This window comes from Ptychodera flava, chromosome 8, assembly GCF_041260155.1.
Source record: "Ptychodera flava strain L36383 chromosome 8, AS_Pfla_20210202, whole genome shotgun sequence".
Lineage (NCBI taxonomy): Eukaryota > Metazoa > Hemichordata > Enteropneusta > Ptychoderidae > Ptychodera > Ptychodera flava.
Genome location: NC_091935.1, coordinates 12,866,007 through 12,883,602, shown reverse-complemented (window position 1 = coordinate 12,883,602; position 17,596 = coordinate 12,866,007). Strand labels below are relative to the sequence as shown.

General features: G+C 37.5%; 2 protein-coding genes across 2 annotated transcripts in view; both read right to left on the bottom strand.

The window, feature by feature from the left end:
• Window positions 1-2,197: 2,197 nt before the first annotated feature.
• On the bottom strand, window positions 2,198-13,325 carry LOC139138529 (CMP-N-acetylneuraminate-beta-1,4-galactoside alpha-2,3-sialyltransferase-like). Its single transcript, XM_070706938.1, has 10 exons — window positions 12,900-13,325; window positions 11,808-12,060; window positions 11,095-11,199; window positions 9,970-10,064; window positions 9,299-9,362; window positions 8,781-8,876; window positions 8,218-8,413; window positions 7,427-7,570; window positions 3,627-4,173; window positions 2,198-2,277 (listed from the first exon to the last, which is right to left on the bottom strand). Exons 1-9 carry the CDS (start codon window positions 12,991-12,993, stop codon window positions 3,928-3,930), a joined length of 1,293 nt encoding a protein of 430 aa, XP_070563039.1. The 5' UTR covers window positions 12,994-13,325; the 3' UTR covers window positions 2,198-2,277; window positions 3,627-3,927.
• Window positions 13,326-15,361: 2,036 nt separating this feature from the next.
• LOC139138522 (dihydropyrimidine dehydrogenase [NADP(+)]-like) overlaps window positions 15,362-17,596 on the bottom strand; it is a 34,603-nt gene continuing 32,368 nt past the window's right edge. The window contains 1 exon segment of the mRNA XM_070706927.1: window positions 15,362-17,331. Within this exon segment, the coding sequence (XP_070563028.1) occupies window positions 17,020-17,331 (312 nt within the window). The 3' untranslated portion in view covers window positions 15,362-17,019.

Genomic DNA, 17,596 nt, shown 5'->3' with positions numbered 1-17,596 from the left:
AAAAGTTTTGTAGCGGTCGATCGATCGCAACCGCTCAACCTGGCCCTGGCGCCGCTGAATAAAACACGCTGACTTTTCCCGAAGAAAACGGCGAGGGCACTGTTGATTTTTCCGCGAAGCGCGCCAGACGCGACCAGCTCGATGGAGTAGGAATGTAAACAGTCGATGGTATTGTCCGTGACATTTACAATTGTAATCAAGGTTAAAAACATAAAGAGTGCAGATGCTAATCTGCGAACTATCTTGGAAGTTATGCCTTTCCGTCAATGACTGCTAATATAAAGACAATATTTCAATGTGTCCGGTGTGGTAATTTACAAGTAATATTGCAAGTACTCAGTTGTGAGTTTGCGCTCTCTGACACCTACAGATCTCTTCTCCGGAAAAAAGGTCGTTAATACTGCGTGACTTTGTCCCAGTCTCTCCGCAGTTTATTTCCGAGTTCAACTAATCAGGGAACTTCACTCTGGACCTGTAGGTTAGGGCGCCAAGGCCGAATTACACCTAACTTCAGACATGTGTCCATAAAAAAAATTCCAGTTATTTTAATGCACGTTTCTGTCACGATTGAACGCGGGGAAGTGCCGTTTTCATTAGTTGACGGCAAAATTGCGATCGTGAGTTTCGTTGTTGTTATAGGGATTTCGTTACAGCATGGGCTACCAAAAGAGATAACTGTATGGTTACAGGGATATCGAACTGTACGTTTTTTTAAACAGTTCGATAAATTTAACAGCACCTTTTTGTTTCATTTAATCCAAATATTTTTGCCCGTGAATTCTGACGGCCCACCAGATTTCATGTATCGCTGGCAATTAGTTTTCGTTAATTTACAAAAATGTATAGTGCATAGTGCTATCATTCTTGACTTATTATCAAGGGAGTACCAGTACGGTATCGTTTGCTACAAACTTCGTTCAACTTTGGGCAAGAGCGCCCTCTATGCGGACTATTCCGAGAGACTTTTGTTTTCATATGAAAACTGCGTTGGCCCGAAATCGCATTAACCAACAGGCAATGCATATTATTGAGCCACTCCTTTTTTGGATTATATGTTGCGTTAATAAACAGGAACAAATAAGAAATTAATAACAAACAAATTTTCTTTCATACGTCGATTTTATTTCGCTTATAAAATTCTGAAGACAAGATATGATGCCTGTCAAATTCCCTGTGCCCCTGAAAGCTGATTTGATGAACATTAATACCAAATTGTATCAAAATCTGCAATACTGAGACTAAAATGTTCAGAAAGGCATTTTTTTATTTAACATAATGAGAATAATTGTTCTATCTAAACATTGAAATGTTTCAACTACCAGACTCAAAATCTTAAAGTTAACCTGTGCATCCCAAATGCCCTGTAAACAGGTCCACAGTCACTATAGATAAGAGTGCGTTTTGGCCAATGGTGGTGAAAGAGTCAAGGTGTCCCTCTCTCACTTCTATTAACCATCACAATGGTCTCCTTTGTTATTACACAGGTCGATTAGGCATTATTTGTGATTTTTTTTCTATTATTATCATAAAAAATGATTATGAATATTAATAAATTATTAATATGAATGTTATAGAATATTAAAACTTTTTTTACAAACAATGTCATTACTTTGGGTAAAACCGTCTGGAAACCCCATTGTTGTGATAATTATGATTTATTAATAGATTATGATTATGATTAATAAAATCATATTTTACACATTGTAATCTGCTTATGTGAACAATCCTCTGGAAACCCTTACATAGTGTCACAATCTATGCCAAAATATACAAGTGACACCATTGCCTAGGTTCAGTGTATGGCAAGAGTTACCACACAGAGTATGTACACTGTGTAGTAACTCTCGCTGTAGACTGAACCTGAGCAATGGTGTCACTTGTATGCTTTTGCATATATCATGAACTAAATATGGATTTCCAGAGGGTTTGTTTATGTAAGTAGAGATTACAATGTGAAAAATGTGACTTTATTATTCGTAATCATAATTTATTAGTAATCATAATTATCACAACAATGAGGTTTCCGGACATAGTCATAATTTATTAATAATAATAATTATCACCACAATTGGGTTTCTAGACGGTATTTACACAAAGTAGGCGACATTGTTTGTAAAAAAAGGTTTTAATGTTCTGTACTATTTACATTAATAATTTATTAATATTCATAATCATTTTTTATGATAACAATAGAAAAATCATCACAAATTATGCCTAATCGACCTGTGGTTATTACAGAAAACAAAAGGGATGTAAAAATTGTACTAGGCTTTCAGCCTAAACAGAACCATAGACTCTCGAACAAAACAGGACAGGCAACTGCTGAGGTTTCTTTGTGCGATCTATCTTAGAATACATTAAAGTTTATTTGCCAAGCGGTCCCCGACAACAATACTTCGTACTTAACACTGAATCTCATTAACGATCAAACTGACGTTCTGAATATGTACACTTTGCTCTTGCATGGCACGTTCCGAGTAATGACACAGAGAATTTTGAGGGTTTTTTGATACTAGTCATGGTGAATGTTCTGGTAACGATGAAGATCACAATTTGGATTCAAGCCAAAGCCAACGGGAAAAAACTAGACGATAAAAACAGTGTACATTTAGCCATAGACGCTACAGAAAACTCTTGATAGATATCTACAATATAAGTTTAATTCCCTACCATAAAAATCACCGATAACAACAAACATTTACAAGTTAGACAGGTTTACACTTCCCCAGTCCTGCGAAACGAAAATCTGACCTTTATTCATCTGTCACGCAACATTTGACGAAAATCAGGGAACACAAAAAATGACATACATCGGAGCTCAAATACACGACCTCTAACATTTGGTACTGTTTTAGCCTAAAGAAACACCAAAGTTCGGATAAGCTACACATGTTTACATCCGCAACGTACTAGAAAATACATTTGTAACACTGACTTTCGCTGTCAGGAGAAACTTCGCGATAAATCGGGACTATCCATCGGTTGATGGATTCAAAGCGGTAAGGTAGACATGCATTTACACAAAGCTGAACGCTGTCCTCGTAAATTTGGCCGTTCACAGTTTTCAAACAACAACATTTCAGTAGTTAACATACATACTTTACCGAATACATACATACTTTACTCCTCGCACAGAAAATATTCCGACGGTTAAAAAACTGCAAAAACGAGGGAAAATTCGGAGATACACGGACGATTGCGGAATGTAAACAACTCTGTGATGTCAACTGCTGTCAAGTCTGGAACTGCAGCGGTATGTGTTTCGGATTTCTATTCGAAACTTTGTCACTTTACAGCAACATACTGACTCCCTGCAGACTTCTAGTTGCGTCAAATCTCACTACCAATATGTAAAAAGTACTTTAAAACCATTTTGACGAATTCTCTCAAAATAGTTGTAACACTTTTATTTCTAAAAATGGACTTGCGGGTAATCCGAAATAACTTGTAATCCGAAAACATTATTACCGTATACCCGCATGCACGTGTCTATGAAACGGACGTTGTGCAGTCCCCGACCCATTAACACCTCTTAATTATTCCAAGATAGATCGCAAGCTGCTAATCCCATAGACCCTTTGTTCTCTATCGCAGTTGCCTGTCCCGTTTTCCTCGAGGGTCTCAGCCTAAACAGAACATGATATTTTGAAGCATTAGCAGATATAATCACTGTAGAAAAGGGACTTGAAACAGCAATCCCTATGATTGCAACGGTTTGGAACAGTCACTACGATGAGAAATAGAGGAACATTGTATTTTGCCAACAGCAAATATAAAGAGATAAGAATTAAGAGGAAAGCCTTTCTCATTGGTTAAATGTCATATTATGACATTATGATTTTTAAATAAAATGTAACTACACTAGAAAATGGTTAAAATACATTTTTTCCTTTTTAAAAATATTTTTAAAATCAATCAAATTTGCCACTAAATCCAGGACAGGCCACCTGTGAGATCATTAATGACTCGATGTTCCACCAAGTCACGTAGGAATTCTTTTTCCAGAGTTAAGTCATGGGTTTTTAAATGTCTGACTACAGACATGGGTGTGTTCTCATAGTAGTGCAGAGGTGAGTGTGGATTCCTGAAGTCGAAACCAAATCCAGCGACGTCTACGGTGTCACACAATCTGATTGCCATCACTATGGCAACAGTTCCTGTTGTGGGTACATTCTGTGTGAGATAAAATTAAACGACAGCCATAAGCTTCTATGTATGGACACTTGTAACTTTCAAACGCCTTTACATCCTTTATATGTATACCCAGCATGGAGCAAACACTGCCCTCAGTGTTCAACATTCTGGCAACATTATTTATTGCTGGCGCAAATAAACTTGGAACACCGAAGTCCCTATATACATAGGGAAACCGCTGGGAATATCCCTATATCGCCAAGTAATCAGCCAACAGCGGTATCGCTAGTGCATTGGATCATCTTACACTTTGTTTATCGAAAACACTGCGGGGTGCCCATGCTGTGTCTCATAGACAAAACGCCTTAGCAGAGGCCGTTCATTTTGCGTGAACGATGGTACAATAAAGAATTGACGTTTTGAGTAAAGTTACGTTGGTAAATTTCAATGACCAGGGAACCTACATCTGATTTTAGTCATATTGGCCCGAAACCAACTCGCCCGTTGTTTGAGATTACACGTTCGTTCGTACCGCGTTCCTTGTGTTAAAATTCACATCCCCCCTGTCGATTTAGTCTGTAAATATTAATTATGGATGGTATAATCGAGACTGTCTATGATTTTATCAATGGGAACAAAAATATTTCGATAGATTGACTAACACAACCAAAATTTTAAGCATTTTTCTTCAACTTTAAAAATAAGTCATCACCTGGACATCGCCGTTTTCGTTGAAAATGCTCCATTTGGCATTAGTCGAATATGAACGCTCAGGTTTACCTTGGCCGTGTACTGCCTGAGAGATGGCTACTTCTTTAGCTATTTTTTTCAGTTTCGGTAAAGATATCGCCAACTATTCCTTTCAGTGCACAGTGCAAGTCTGTTTACGTTTGCAGGAAAAATATATCGTTGGCTCGCCCAACAAATTGAATTCGGGCGAGTTGGTATCGGGCGAGCTGAAATCGGGCCAGATGGTTCTGGGTGGTTTGAAAAGGTACCCGTTTTGCACTGGGTAGATTAGAAGCAAAATGTAGGTTATCAACACCATTGATGATATGCCTTTTTTCTCACCGTGTTGTCTCATTTCTCTGTAATTTTTTGGTGATGGCGATTTGAAAATAGTAATTTCTTGTCCGCTGATCGTGGCGATTTGATGTAGCTCTCAGAATTCGAAGTACGAAACGTCGACGTCACTGGCTGCGGGCCATGCCGCGGGAGATCAGAAAACACATTTTCAAACTTTGGGTCAAACCAAGTTTACTTTCTCGATCGGATAACGTTGAGGTCAAAAACAAACTTTGCCATAGCGATTACAATCTGCAGCATTTCAGCGTTCTTCGCAATTGATGATATGATTGAAACATTTTATTTAGCCTTTCCTTTTCATCGTACGTTTCTTGAGAATAGTATGTACCCACTTCAATCGGATACCCCTATGAATAATGATATCATCTGTATGACGCACGCAAATAAATGTGATTGAACTATGACTTTCTTGTGTCATGTCAAGGCCGAGACTCGGACACGGTTTACGTCGCCTTTGCCTCTGAGGAGAGGTTTTCAGAAACAAAGCCGAGAAAAGGTCTAGCTTTATCTACGGTTTACTTTATTCTTCAAAATCACGAAAGCCGTCGATGGCGACCGTAGAGGTTATGGCCGACAGTTGGATGCTTGTAACATAGATTCCCCGCCACGCCACGCCGTGCGCCAGCAGCAACAAGTCGGACCATCCACGCTCGCGCTTTATTTCAACTTGATAATCAGCTGATACACTGAAATTCTCCGAAAACCGAAACCTTGCCAGTATTAGTTCTCACAGAATTTCGCTACGACATGTCGGATAAAAAAACGTCAAAGCCAGGAAGTTTTACCTAGCAACTTACATCGGTGCACGGCCGATAACGTACCGGTAACGTACCGGTACCATTGGTTATTTTCACAACCGTCTATTCCTCACTTAGAATACGCATCTACTTTACACCGGTCGACAAACCATAGATCCTCGAGAAACGAGGGTCTATGGACAAACCGGTTTCTTCGAAACGAAATTAGAAATTTAGCGACTTTGAATTTCACTCGAGGAAACACTGTCGCTTTGAATGGAAATTGTCGAAGTACATGCTCGAGATATTACATCGCTCGATGGGTGTAAAACGTGAATAAAGGTCCATGTACAACATATAAGAAAGAGACGCACATTTTAAACCTCAACGTAAGATGATCACTTTATAAAAATGAAAGTTAAAAATACAGATTTAACCACAATGCCGGGCGTAATTTACAATTTTTGTGAGATAGTGGAAATGACGGCATTTATGATGACACGCCTGCACAACGAAACAAAGCCAAACGATAGCGAGCTCCATGACAACACCTACCGTTTTCTCACCTGCACTCTTTCTTCATTTTGAGGGAAAGTCTGTCAAAACGGTTGCTTCAACAGGTTCCCTGCTCATCGAAATTTACCCAAGTAACTTTACTCAAAACGTCAATCCTTTCTTGTACCATCGTTCACGCAAAATGAACGGCCTCTGCTATGGTTTTTGTCTATGAGACACAGTATGGGCACCCCGCAGTGTTTTTGATAAACAAACTGTAAGATGATCTAATTCACTAGCGATACCGCTTTGGCTAATCACTTGGCGATATAGGGATATCGCCAGCGGTTTTCCTATGTATATAGGGACTTCGGTGTTCCAAGTTTTATTGCGCCAGGAATAATTCATTTATGAAATACAAAAATGCAAGGGATTGGGCAAAGAAAGGAAGGTTTTATTTCTCATCATTGTGCACACTGATCTCGAGTAACCCTGTGAACCTTTTTTTTTGTGCTCACTCAAAAAACTTATTGTCAAAAAATGAGTGTGTTGCATACGACTGAAAATGTAGACTTTATTATCTTTATGACCACATCCACAATTATTCAGTTCTGATCAGTTGTCAAATTATGCTAGATGTAAGGAATACCACTGCATGTATACATTATTGATTAGGTTTTTTTATGTTTGCATGTGGATCTTATGATCTTCCAAAAAAATATAATAAATTAAAATCCACCATGCCATACTATTTTGTATGAGAACTAGGATGAGAAACAAACATGTAATTTTTTTGGCCTTATTATGCAAATTGTCACCAATACCAGTGGTATGACTCAATAATTTTCCAGTTTCTAAAATCTGACTATAAATTTATCCAGGAGCATTACAACACTGTTTAGAAATAAAGTTGCATATAAATGACAGGGTAACATTCATTCTACATAGATGTTTACAAATTACTCCAACTTTACCTTGAACATCTTGCCTTCAAATGATGGAAATTTCACATGTTCAAACGCTGTCTCTTTCACTATGGCGGGGCTCAAGATTCGAAACTTCTCTGGTTGCTTAGGAACAGATCTTGCAACTCCCTTCCAGAACCCTCCTTTAATGTCCTGAGAAAATTTCATCAATATAGTATTTAATTTGTCAGTCTAGTCCGGAGTGAAACCCTGTTCATGAGAAGATTTACTCACAAAATACTATGTCAGGTTGCAAGTATGTACCCTACTGGAACAACTGCATTGACCTGTTCATCCCCAATTTGCTGTAAACAGGTCCAAAATCACCATTGATAACAATGGGTTTAGGCAAAACCATGGTGGTAAAGGGTAAAAAAATTGTTGAAATAGCAATTTCGAGGTAACACTACAGATACATGGATTTTTTTTCCATTTGGGTCTGTCGAATTCCAATACAGATTGTCTGATGATACACGGGATTCCATTCCTGGCTTATAGTGGATATATACATACATCAATTTCTAATAAAACATTTGCATCAATGTATCATTTTCCATTAAATTTGCACCCACTGGTATCAATCCTACAAGAACATATACCAGAGCAAATTGGCCTTACAACATAACATTCTAAACACGGGGTTGTGGCCTCTAAAGACTTGTAGCTGGGTCCTTGCAGGCCAAAGGGTGTACGCTGCTCATGACCCCAAAATCAGCGTATTGTCCTCCGCTGAAAATTTTGTCAATTTTTAGTATAATTGATTTCACGTACAATCTGGGTCCAAGATAAGGGGTACTCACACTGAAATCTGCCTTCTCACTGGCGGCAACCCTCTTGGCCCACTCGATGTCCGGTGCTTTGAACACAACCAATACAAACATAGCATCTGGATCGTAATCATCCAGTCTTATTGGTGCCCCTTCCGGATGTGAGACCCGGAGTGTGGTCCGGCTACCGACATCGGACTCATAGCCATACACTAGACCACCATTCACCCTGGAAAACACAGAAACTGCTTTTTAAAGTTTCAGTTAACTCTAATTATCATACACAAAGCTGTTCAAGGACCGGCCATTGGAAGGTCATAAATGGCAGGAGTTAGTGGTTGAAATGTAAAAGACTGTTGATATGTAACTGCAGAATAATGCAATAAAAAAATTCAATTTTAATCATCTGAATAACAACTCACAAAAATTATTTTGAGATACTGCTCTATGCCATAGGTTGAAACAACCCTTCAGTCATTTTGAACTATATATGGATGTCTTAACAACAAAAATAATGTTCAATTATCAACATACTGGCAATAAATCTCATAGAGCCAGTGTTACTGTGTCCAAGGAAAATATAGAAGTACACTCACCTCATGACAATATCATACTTGTCAATGGTTGATCCAAGTTTTTTATCTTTTATAATTCCTCCACTGCCAACAATGATACATCTGCTGCATGAAGCACTGGGTTTTGTTGCAAGAAAAAATATTTGAGTTGAGAAAGCCTTACATTATCTGTTAAAATCGTCAAGTAAAGTTCACATTTGGTCACTCTTTAGTAATGGTTACCATTATGAATAATTTACTTGATCTGTTGTACATATACTTTGTTCTTGTTTGCTCAAATGACAGTTATTTTGCAAATCATTCATACGACACATTCAAACACTGTTATTTTGCCATCAACACGACAACACTCACTGTTGAACAGGATCATCCGCAACTTATCCAGCTTTCTGTGATTTGCACAATCATGAGAGATACTCATTAACCCTTTCACCACAATGGTTTGGCCCCAAACCCATTGTTACACATGACGAGTACGGACCTGTCTACAGGCAGCTGGAGGGTGAACAGGTGAACGCATAATATTATTGAGTACTTACTTTGTAATTTCAGTTGGTAAGTCAGTTTTTGTGAGCACCTTCAAGGCATCTAAAAACTTGTCCTCTGTAAAAGAAAAGTTAAGTGTTCAGTCACAAAGACTTCACTCTTCCACGCCAATGGTTTGGCCCAATCCCATTGTTATCAATGGGGATTGTGGACCTGTTGACTGGGAATCGGGGGTGTACAGGTTGCAGAATTGTTCCTTTGAATTGCCGTCTCTACTTCTGCTGAACATGTTGCAAACTCTCTAATCATGCAACTTTTCATAGTACTATTTCACATTCATGTTCTTGTCTCATTATATAGTGAATAAATTTGTTGGAAAATATATTTAATATTTATTTTTTTCTACAATATTTATAGCTGCTTATATAAAGCATTAAAATATCACAAAGTTATCAGGAGCACTGGCTATGGAAATTTGACACACATCAATTTTTTTTTCTTTGGTCTCTTGATTGTATATTCTTTCTTCCATTTGTCAAGCCTAACGAATGGATATTTCCATTTACAAACTTTTGATGGATATGACAAACATACAGAAATACAAAATAAGAAAACATACATCAACAATGAAATTACTATTTGACCTCTATGGTCACTGCCTACAAATACAATAAAACTTGTGATGTCTTTTCAAACAGGCAAAATATCTGTGCTGACAGCTCACCTGAACCATCGATCCCAAATGGCAGCTGAAACTCTTGACTTTCAGGAAAATGCAGATTTGATGAATTGACAAAGATCGGTACATTCTCATAAAATCTGTGATGTCATAAAGGAATATACAGAATCATTCAAAACATACGCACGTCTATTTCTCTTTAAGATTAGGGTCTGTACATCAGGCAAAAGATGACAGATATAACATGAAATGTTTAAAGGTATAGATGAAAATACCGGTTCATGAGGATTTCCAATTTGTGGGACAGAATAGATCCTGAGGAGTGACATATTGACAAAACAAAATTTGCATTTTTATGCAAAGCAAAATTACTGATATTAAACACAAAAGTTTCAAAAAAAAGAATCAGCTTCTAATGTCCAGTTTTGACATTATATACCATAATCACACATTTTTTAACCCAGAGTAAAGTGAGAGCAATTTCTACTCAGCGGGCGTATTATATACATCAAGACAAGATGTATCAGATGCTGTTAACGATACTAGTAAATGAAATGTGACTGTTTCCATACTGACATAGATTGTCATATATATGATGATACATGTGATGTAGGAAGGATGTGTTCATTCCTATCAAAGACTAGTATCTTACATCATTCATAATATGCACATCTACAGGTCAGGTCAGTGTTTTTAAATCTACAGGTCACGTGAGTGCATTTAAATCTACAAGTCAGGTCAGGTCAGGTCAGTGTGTTTAAATCTACAGGACAGGTCAGTGCATTTAAATCTATAGGCCAGGTCAGGTCAGTGTGTTTAAATCTACAGGCCAGGTCGGCTCAGGTCAGTGTATTTACATTTACAGGCTAGATCAGTGTATTTACATCTACAGGTCAGGTCAGTGAATTTAAATTTACAGGTCAGGTTAGGTCAGTGTATTAAAATCTACAGGCCAGGCCAGAGTATTTACATCTACAGGTCAGGTCAGTGCATTTAAATCTATGTCAGGTCAGGTCAGGTCAGTGTATTTACATCTAAAGGTCAGGTCAGGTCAGGTTAGTATATTTACATCTACAGGCCAAATAATTAATAAGTGTCAAAGGTTAACAGGTAAAATACTGTAGCTGTGGAAAACACAACTATATCAAACAATACAAATAGCACACTTACTTTTTGCCAAATGATGTTGCCATAGATTTAAACCTCTTGATTGCTCGCCTCTTTTTGCAGACATCATTTTCTTCATTTCCATCTTTTCCAGAATTTCCTTTATTCCTGGACAAGATGAGGAGAACATGTACAAGTAATTACGCAGACCCTTGTAATCCTGTATGCTTTCACATTTGTTTGTTATCTATGTCTAGGACTTCCCTGATTCATTCCGGATGCTCTGACAACTGTGATAACGGCTACGTTGGCTGACTTGTGCTTTCCTTGGAGAACATCCAAACTGAATTCAGGGGAAATGGTTCAATCGTATATGGGTCATATTTCAAGCCCCCAAATATTAAGTGTAGAGATGATCAATTGTACAGTGTTTCATTCAGAATGGCATCAACAGGTGGGATTCCCCCCTTTACCAGAAAATTTAAAGGGTGGCTTCCCCAGTTCATGTGTTCTACTTGTATGTCTGAGGTGTGACTCACACCATTTCATGGAGGATGGTCCCCCCTTGAAAAATTACTAGGGGTGCCAACATGTCAACAGAGAGGGGGAATCTCCAATCCCCCGTCTAGATGAAACATTGATTGTAGTTGTTTGACTTTTCTTATTAGTTTATACCATAATGTAACAATTTCCATTTTAATTTTTCTTGTCACCAAAGGGCGGGCCTAATACTTAGGATAAGCACAGTATTTAGGAAGGAAAGTGATATACGCTACCAAAGAAAATTCCATCCTTTCAAACCAACATTATCATCATCATCCTCTTCTTCAACTTTCTTCTGTGGTTTGAAGTCTTGCTTTATCTGATTTGTGTCGATATTTTGTCTGACACCTGCTTCAACTTGTAGATTTCCTTGATTGTGTATCCTGTTCTCTACAGCAGGATTGTTTATTGCTGATTCCCCTGGTGGCACCCTAACTCGCTCATTATGGTGCTGTAAACCACCTGTCAGGTCATCAGAAAAGCTTCCTGTGAAAGTGGGAGGCGAGTGTATGAGAGAGAGAGAGAGAGAGAGAGAGAGAGAGAGAGAGAGAGAGAGAGAGAGAGAGAGAGAGTTTTCACTCTTTAGAGTGGTATTTTGTCAAACTTTGTGAGAGGGTGACACATATTCATTCATGAGGAAATTCTAAGATGATTTTTCTGACGGCAGAATTACTGATATGAATTTAAGATGTAAACTAACAAGTCAGTCATCATTGTTATTGTAACCGTTTGACACAATGCTACTCAAAAACATTTTGAGAAATTGCAGACTTAGGAGAAGACAGAAAATATCAATGTAAAAATATGTACATACAAATAAGGCTGAGTATTAGAGGATGATGGTTGTTAGAGCCCTGTTGAGGTATTGCATTAACGGTCCAAATTTATTGAAAAATTTATCGAAGAGGATATCTATTTTAGTTGATAAAAATTTCCAACAAGAAAAAAGATTAATCATATAGATCCAGCTACATTCTATGGATTAAGGAGCCCTTCACACATCCACTGATGCAAGAAGCAGAAATTGAGAAGGGCGCCGTTTAGTGTAAAAGGCACAATCCCTGATTCTTTTATTCTCCATTGAAATTAAATTCACTAATACCTTTCCTGTAAAATGTATCTGATCGTACATTTGGGGCCTTAAAATCCTAATACTCCTCACGGTCTGGCATAGATGTTCTATGATGGTCTCAAATTAAACGTCTTTTCGAGGTGTTATTGTAATAAGAAATTTAGTATAAAACAACGTTTAATCATCTACACTAGATAATGTTGGAAGCTTATCTACCATGCATATCACTTGAACCATCCATGCTTGAACTTACCTAGGTCTGGCAGTAATTTGACATAGATGAAAACAAACAATGTAGACAAGCCTGCTAGTACTACCAATATTGAACTGTTCCGGAGGCGAGGCATCACACACCAGTGTGTGTGGGCTTCGAACTTTGAGAGTACGATGCGACGAATACCCTATTTTGTTCGACTTGATCGCCGTTGGCTCGGATCAAAAACACCAGTTAATATCAAAACAATCCATGCGACGTTATGATACACCTTTGGCGAGTATTCATTTTTCGAAGCCCCAGGTGCAGGTGCAGGTCCGTTGCGTCAGATACCCGGGTTTCGACCTGGTTGAAGATACCTGTCCTTGTACTGGACTTGCTTTGAAACAATAAATACAATTTTGAGTATATACTGTCAACAATGTGAGATAAAATGCGTTGCAACTGAAATGTATGTCTACATCGACACAGCTCTAACTGTCCACGAAAAGGTGAAGAAGACGTGTTGGTCAACTCTGTCAATCATTAACTAATAGAAGAAGGGCGCCCTCTTCATTAGAACAAGTAAGACTGGTGACGATTCGGAGATCGATGTTAAAATCCCCGTCCCCAATATTTTTCGAACCATGAGCTTGAGAAAACCAAACCTTAAATTTAAATCCTGCTTGTATATGTTTACTACTAGTGTTTTCATTTATACTCCAACAATGTGAGCAAAATTTGGTATTACTGTAAGACTTGGGCCATTTTCTGTGCAGATATATAAACAAATGATCACACGGTGAACAATATCTACACTCTGACCCATTCTGAACTCTTGTCTTTGAGACAAAAGTGACAATGATTCCGTTTTCACTGGCTCAGTATATTTTGGGAGGCAGTGATGTACCGGGGTACAATAGTTTGAAAACATTTCAAAGATTGGCCGACAGTTTGAAAACATTTCAAAGATTGGCCAATGTATAGAACGCTGGTCACAATATCTATCATAATTTCACCTTCAGCTTCAGGAAAGGTGTTAGTTTCACAGATCTGAAGAACCTGCCTAGCATTCTGTGCCACTGCTCAATCATGGCAAAGCAAAGGGGACCCAGTTATCAGGTTGTTGTTGTGTTGTTGTATAGGTTTATATTAATCGTGTTGTTGTTGTTGTTGTTGTTGACCAATAAAATTCTATGAACATGACTATTGTTGCAGTTTCAGAACATAGATGTCCTAAGCAACACTACAGGGACACTATCATTACTTGACCCAATGCAACTTTCTCGCAACATACTCTCTGCATATGTAGAAGTATATTCATTGAATTTTATTGGTCAATTAAAACAACAAAACTAGTGTAAACAAAAACAACAACAACAACAAGGAGATAACTGGGTCCCCTGTGGGCAAAGTTACAAACACGGGCCACTCATACATCAAACACATGATGTTCCAAAATCACTATGCAAAGTTAGTTCTCATCGCAATCATATGCTGACACACAACTCACAAAATCGACTATCCTTGCAGCAAAACCATCATGATCAAACACAAATGGGGGAGGGAGTTTCAAAACACTGCCACTTTGTCTTGGAAGGAAAAATTATACATACAACATCATAGTGATCGTCATTTTATTTCACTCTGATATGCATATGCATGGTAACACCCACAGATGAAGAACAAGGAAATTATAAACCCTGCACAATTAACAATACATGCAGATGTACACATGGAGGGCTTATACAAGTATTCACCCTTCAATATGTACGATTTGGGTTTTTTAAATATAATTTCTTTTATACGAAATTCTCCACATTTTGACCAGATTTTTCAAAAATTGAATTCAATCTCACTGGATATATATATATATATATATATATATATATATATATATATATATATATATATATATATATATATATATATATATATATATATATATATATATTATATATATATATTATATATATATATATATATATATATATATATATATCATGCAAGTCAAGTTCCATAAGCAATGAACTACCACATTAGTACAGAGTTAAAAAATTGCAGATCTTGAAACATGTAGATTGATAACCTTAGGATGGAAGCATTTGATTCTATCTGTGATTTCAATTAAAGTAATCAAAACGTTCTTGAGACTATGGATGATATGTTAGAATATTGATATCACATTCAAAACATCTACTGAGCTAGGCTTTGATACAAGTGAAATGCAGCTGATCAAAATTTACAGAGTTAATTACAACTACAGCACACTAGAAGCACGACTGTTATAAGTTTACAATCCATGCATTAATTTCTCTCAAGCACATAGCAATCAATGCTTTACTGAGAATTGCTTCATCAGTCAGATCATGTCTGCACAGCGCCCTCACACAGCAGTAAGGCCTGTCAGGTCAGCCTAAACTACAACGACAGGAATAAGCAGGAAAGTTCATATGTGCAAAATTGGGGTATAAGAAAACATAGTGTGTTTCTGTTAATATGCCCACAGAAAATAGTGAAAGTCAGTTTGGAACTTTTTTATTTCTATTTAAGTGTGGTCCATCCAAAAAACAACAAAATCAAATGTGCTTTATGAAAATGTCAAACAAAATAGGGTTGGAAGGTTTCAAGTAGGGTTGGTAGGGTTACAGCCTTACAGGAAAAACACATTTCTTTATTTGGCCTTACAAAGAATAATTTTTGTATCAAAGCCATCGAGCTATCACTTAAAGCAAAGTATATTTTCAATCAAGTTTTTCTATATTTCTTTTTTTCATATCACATTACAAATAGATGACCCTATATTATAATAAAACAATTTCTAAATGATACAGTACTATCCGTACACAGAGGAATTAATGGATGTATGGTTTTCTCCAGACTCAGTACGCCCAAAAGATGACCTGACAGCGGCACAAATAAACCCACATTTCAGGTTTAACCGATTTAACAAAGAGTCAAGAAGTTAAAGTGGACACAGCAAAAACACTAAATTCTTGACAGTAGTTGTATCGGTCCACTGACAGTAACTCTTTGTACTGGCAATACATAATTACAGCCATGTCAATCTCCTTATCTAACTCACAGCCCCCATGCTAGAAAATCTTCAATGTAACCGATATCTTTGACCATACAGAATTCATATATTACCCTGTTAATATTTTTCTGAGCACAACAAAAATGCCAGAATGCCAAAGTTGACAAGTCCCCATGTATTTCCCTTAGCAGTATCAATCTATCTCTAGGTTGCTCAAGTTACCTAGGAAACAGGTCGGCAAGTTTGATATGGATATGCAAATCTGCAATAATCAGAATGTATTTTATGGAAAATTAAAGCAAAGCAGTCACAAAATGGCAGTCACAAAATTATTTTTGAGTTAACTGTTGAACTTTCACTGGAGCTAAGCTGTGAGGCTCTCTACACAAAAAAAACATTTATTACATTACAGGACTAAGATTTGAATATTTTTGTTGATAAGATTGTTAATTTTGACTTATGGGAAAAACCTTAAGATTTAGTTACCGTTGCAAATATCGCCCGCTGATACAGGGCGCCCTCTATCATATGTAACAAACTATTTATTTGAACATGAGCATAGATTACAGCTTTTATGCCACTCAAGCATGCACATTTTGTAAAATACAAACACTATCTTTTCATATATGTCTCCTATATTGTAAAGCTGATACAACTGGTGAATTACCTGTTATGAATTACAAAATTCAGTTTTTAAAAAGTTGACACAGTAAATTACCTTTAATTTAATAATCAATCAATCAATCAATCAATCAATCAATTACATACATATAAATATTGCTGAGTACCAGCAATGATGAAATAACGAGTATCGGGTACAGAAATTAACACTGCCAATGAGAATCTCCTGGTCTCTGTTTCATGTTTTTTGAGGGAAATACGATGGAAAAATGTCAACTTGGGCGTCTACTGATTGTCTGGCATATTTGCTGAACTTTAAGAATTGGAAATGAGCATAACACTTCAACCGATATTTGTAAGTTTTCAAGAAGCTCCTCGCAAAAAAAACACTAATAGCATATGGTAACAGTGTTCACATCATTTGAAGGCTTCACAGCAAAGTAATCTTGAATCTTTTTCCACAATTTCTACGGCAGTTGCTGAGCAATTATATTTATCTCTCGCTATGACGCAAGCAGTTGCCTAGGCAACTGATGACACGGCCAATGGCACACCTCGATTGGGTACGTACGGAATGGTGCGGGGCACCATTTGGATGCAGTCGATGATTGGACAGACGGAGACGCACAGCGTACAGCCGGTGCACTGATCGGTGATGTGCGGCAGGTGAGTCTCGGGGTCAAAGGTGATGGCTTGGTAGCCGCTGTCGTTGCATGTCATGTAGCACTTTCCACAATTGATGCACATTTCCTCGTCAATAATGGCCACGGCCTGTTGTTTGTTGTCAAGGTCACCATACGAGCCAATCAGTGGCAACGCTCTTCCTATCATGTCCTGGAAACCAGACAGCAGAAGAAATTCACAATTTTATAGACCTCCTGTTACCGTACATCTAAAGAGGCACCAACATGAATATAAACGCTCCTCATTATTTATACATTCATGCAACATACCAAATTACGGAGTACTTTCATAAACAAAATTGGATAGACATTTCTAACACAGTATTGTAAAATGTTTCTTCTGAACTTTCACTTTGTACTGAGAGTTTAAAATAACAGGACCGCTTATCTGTTTTACGGCTCACAGACTATAACAA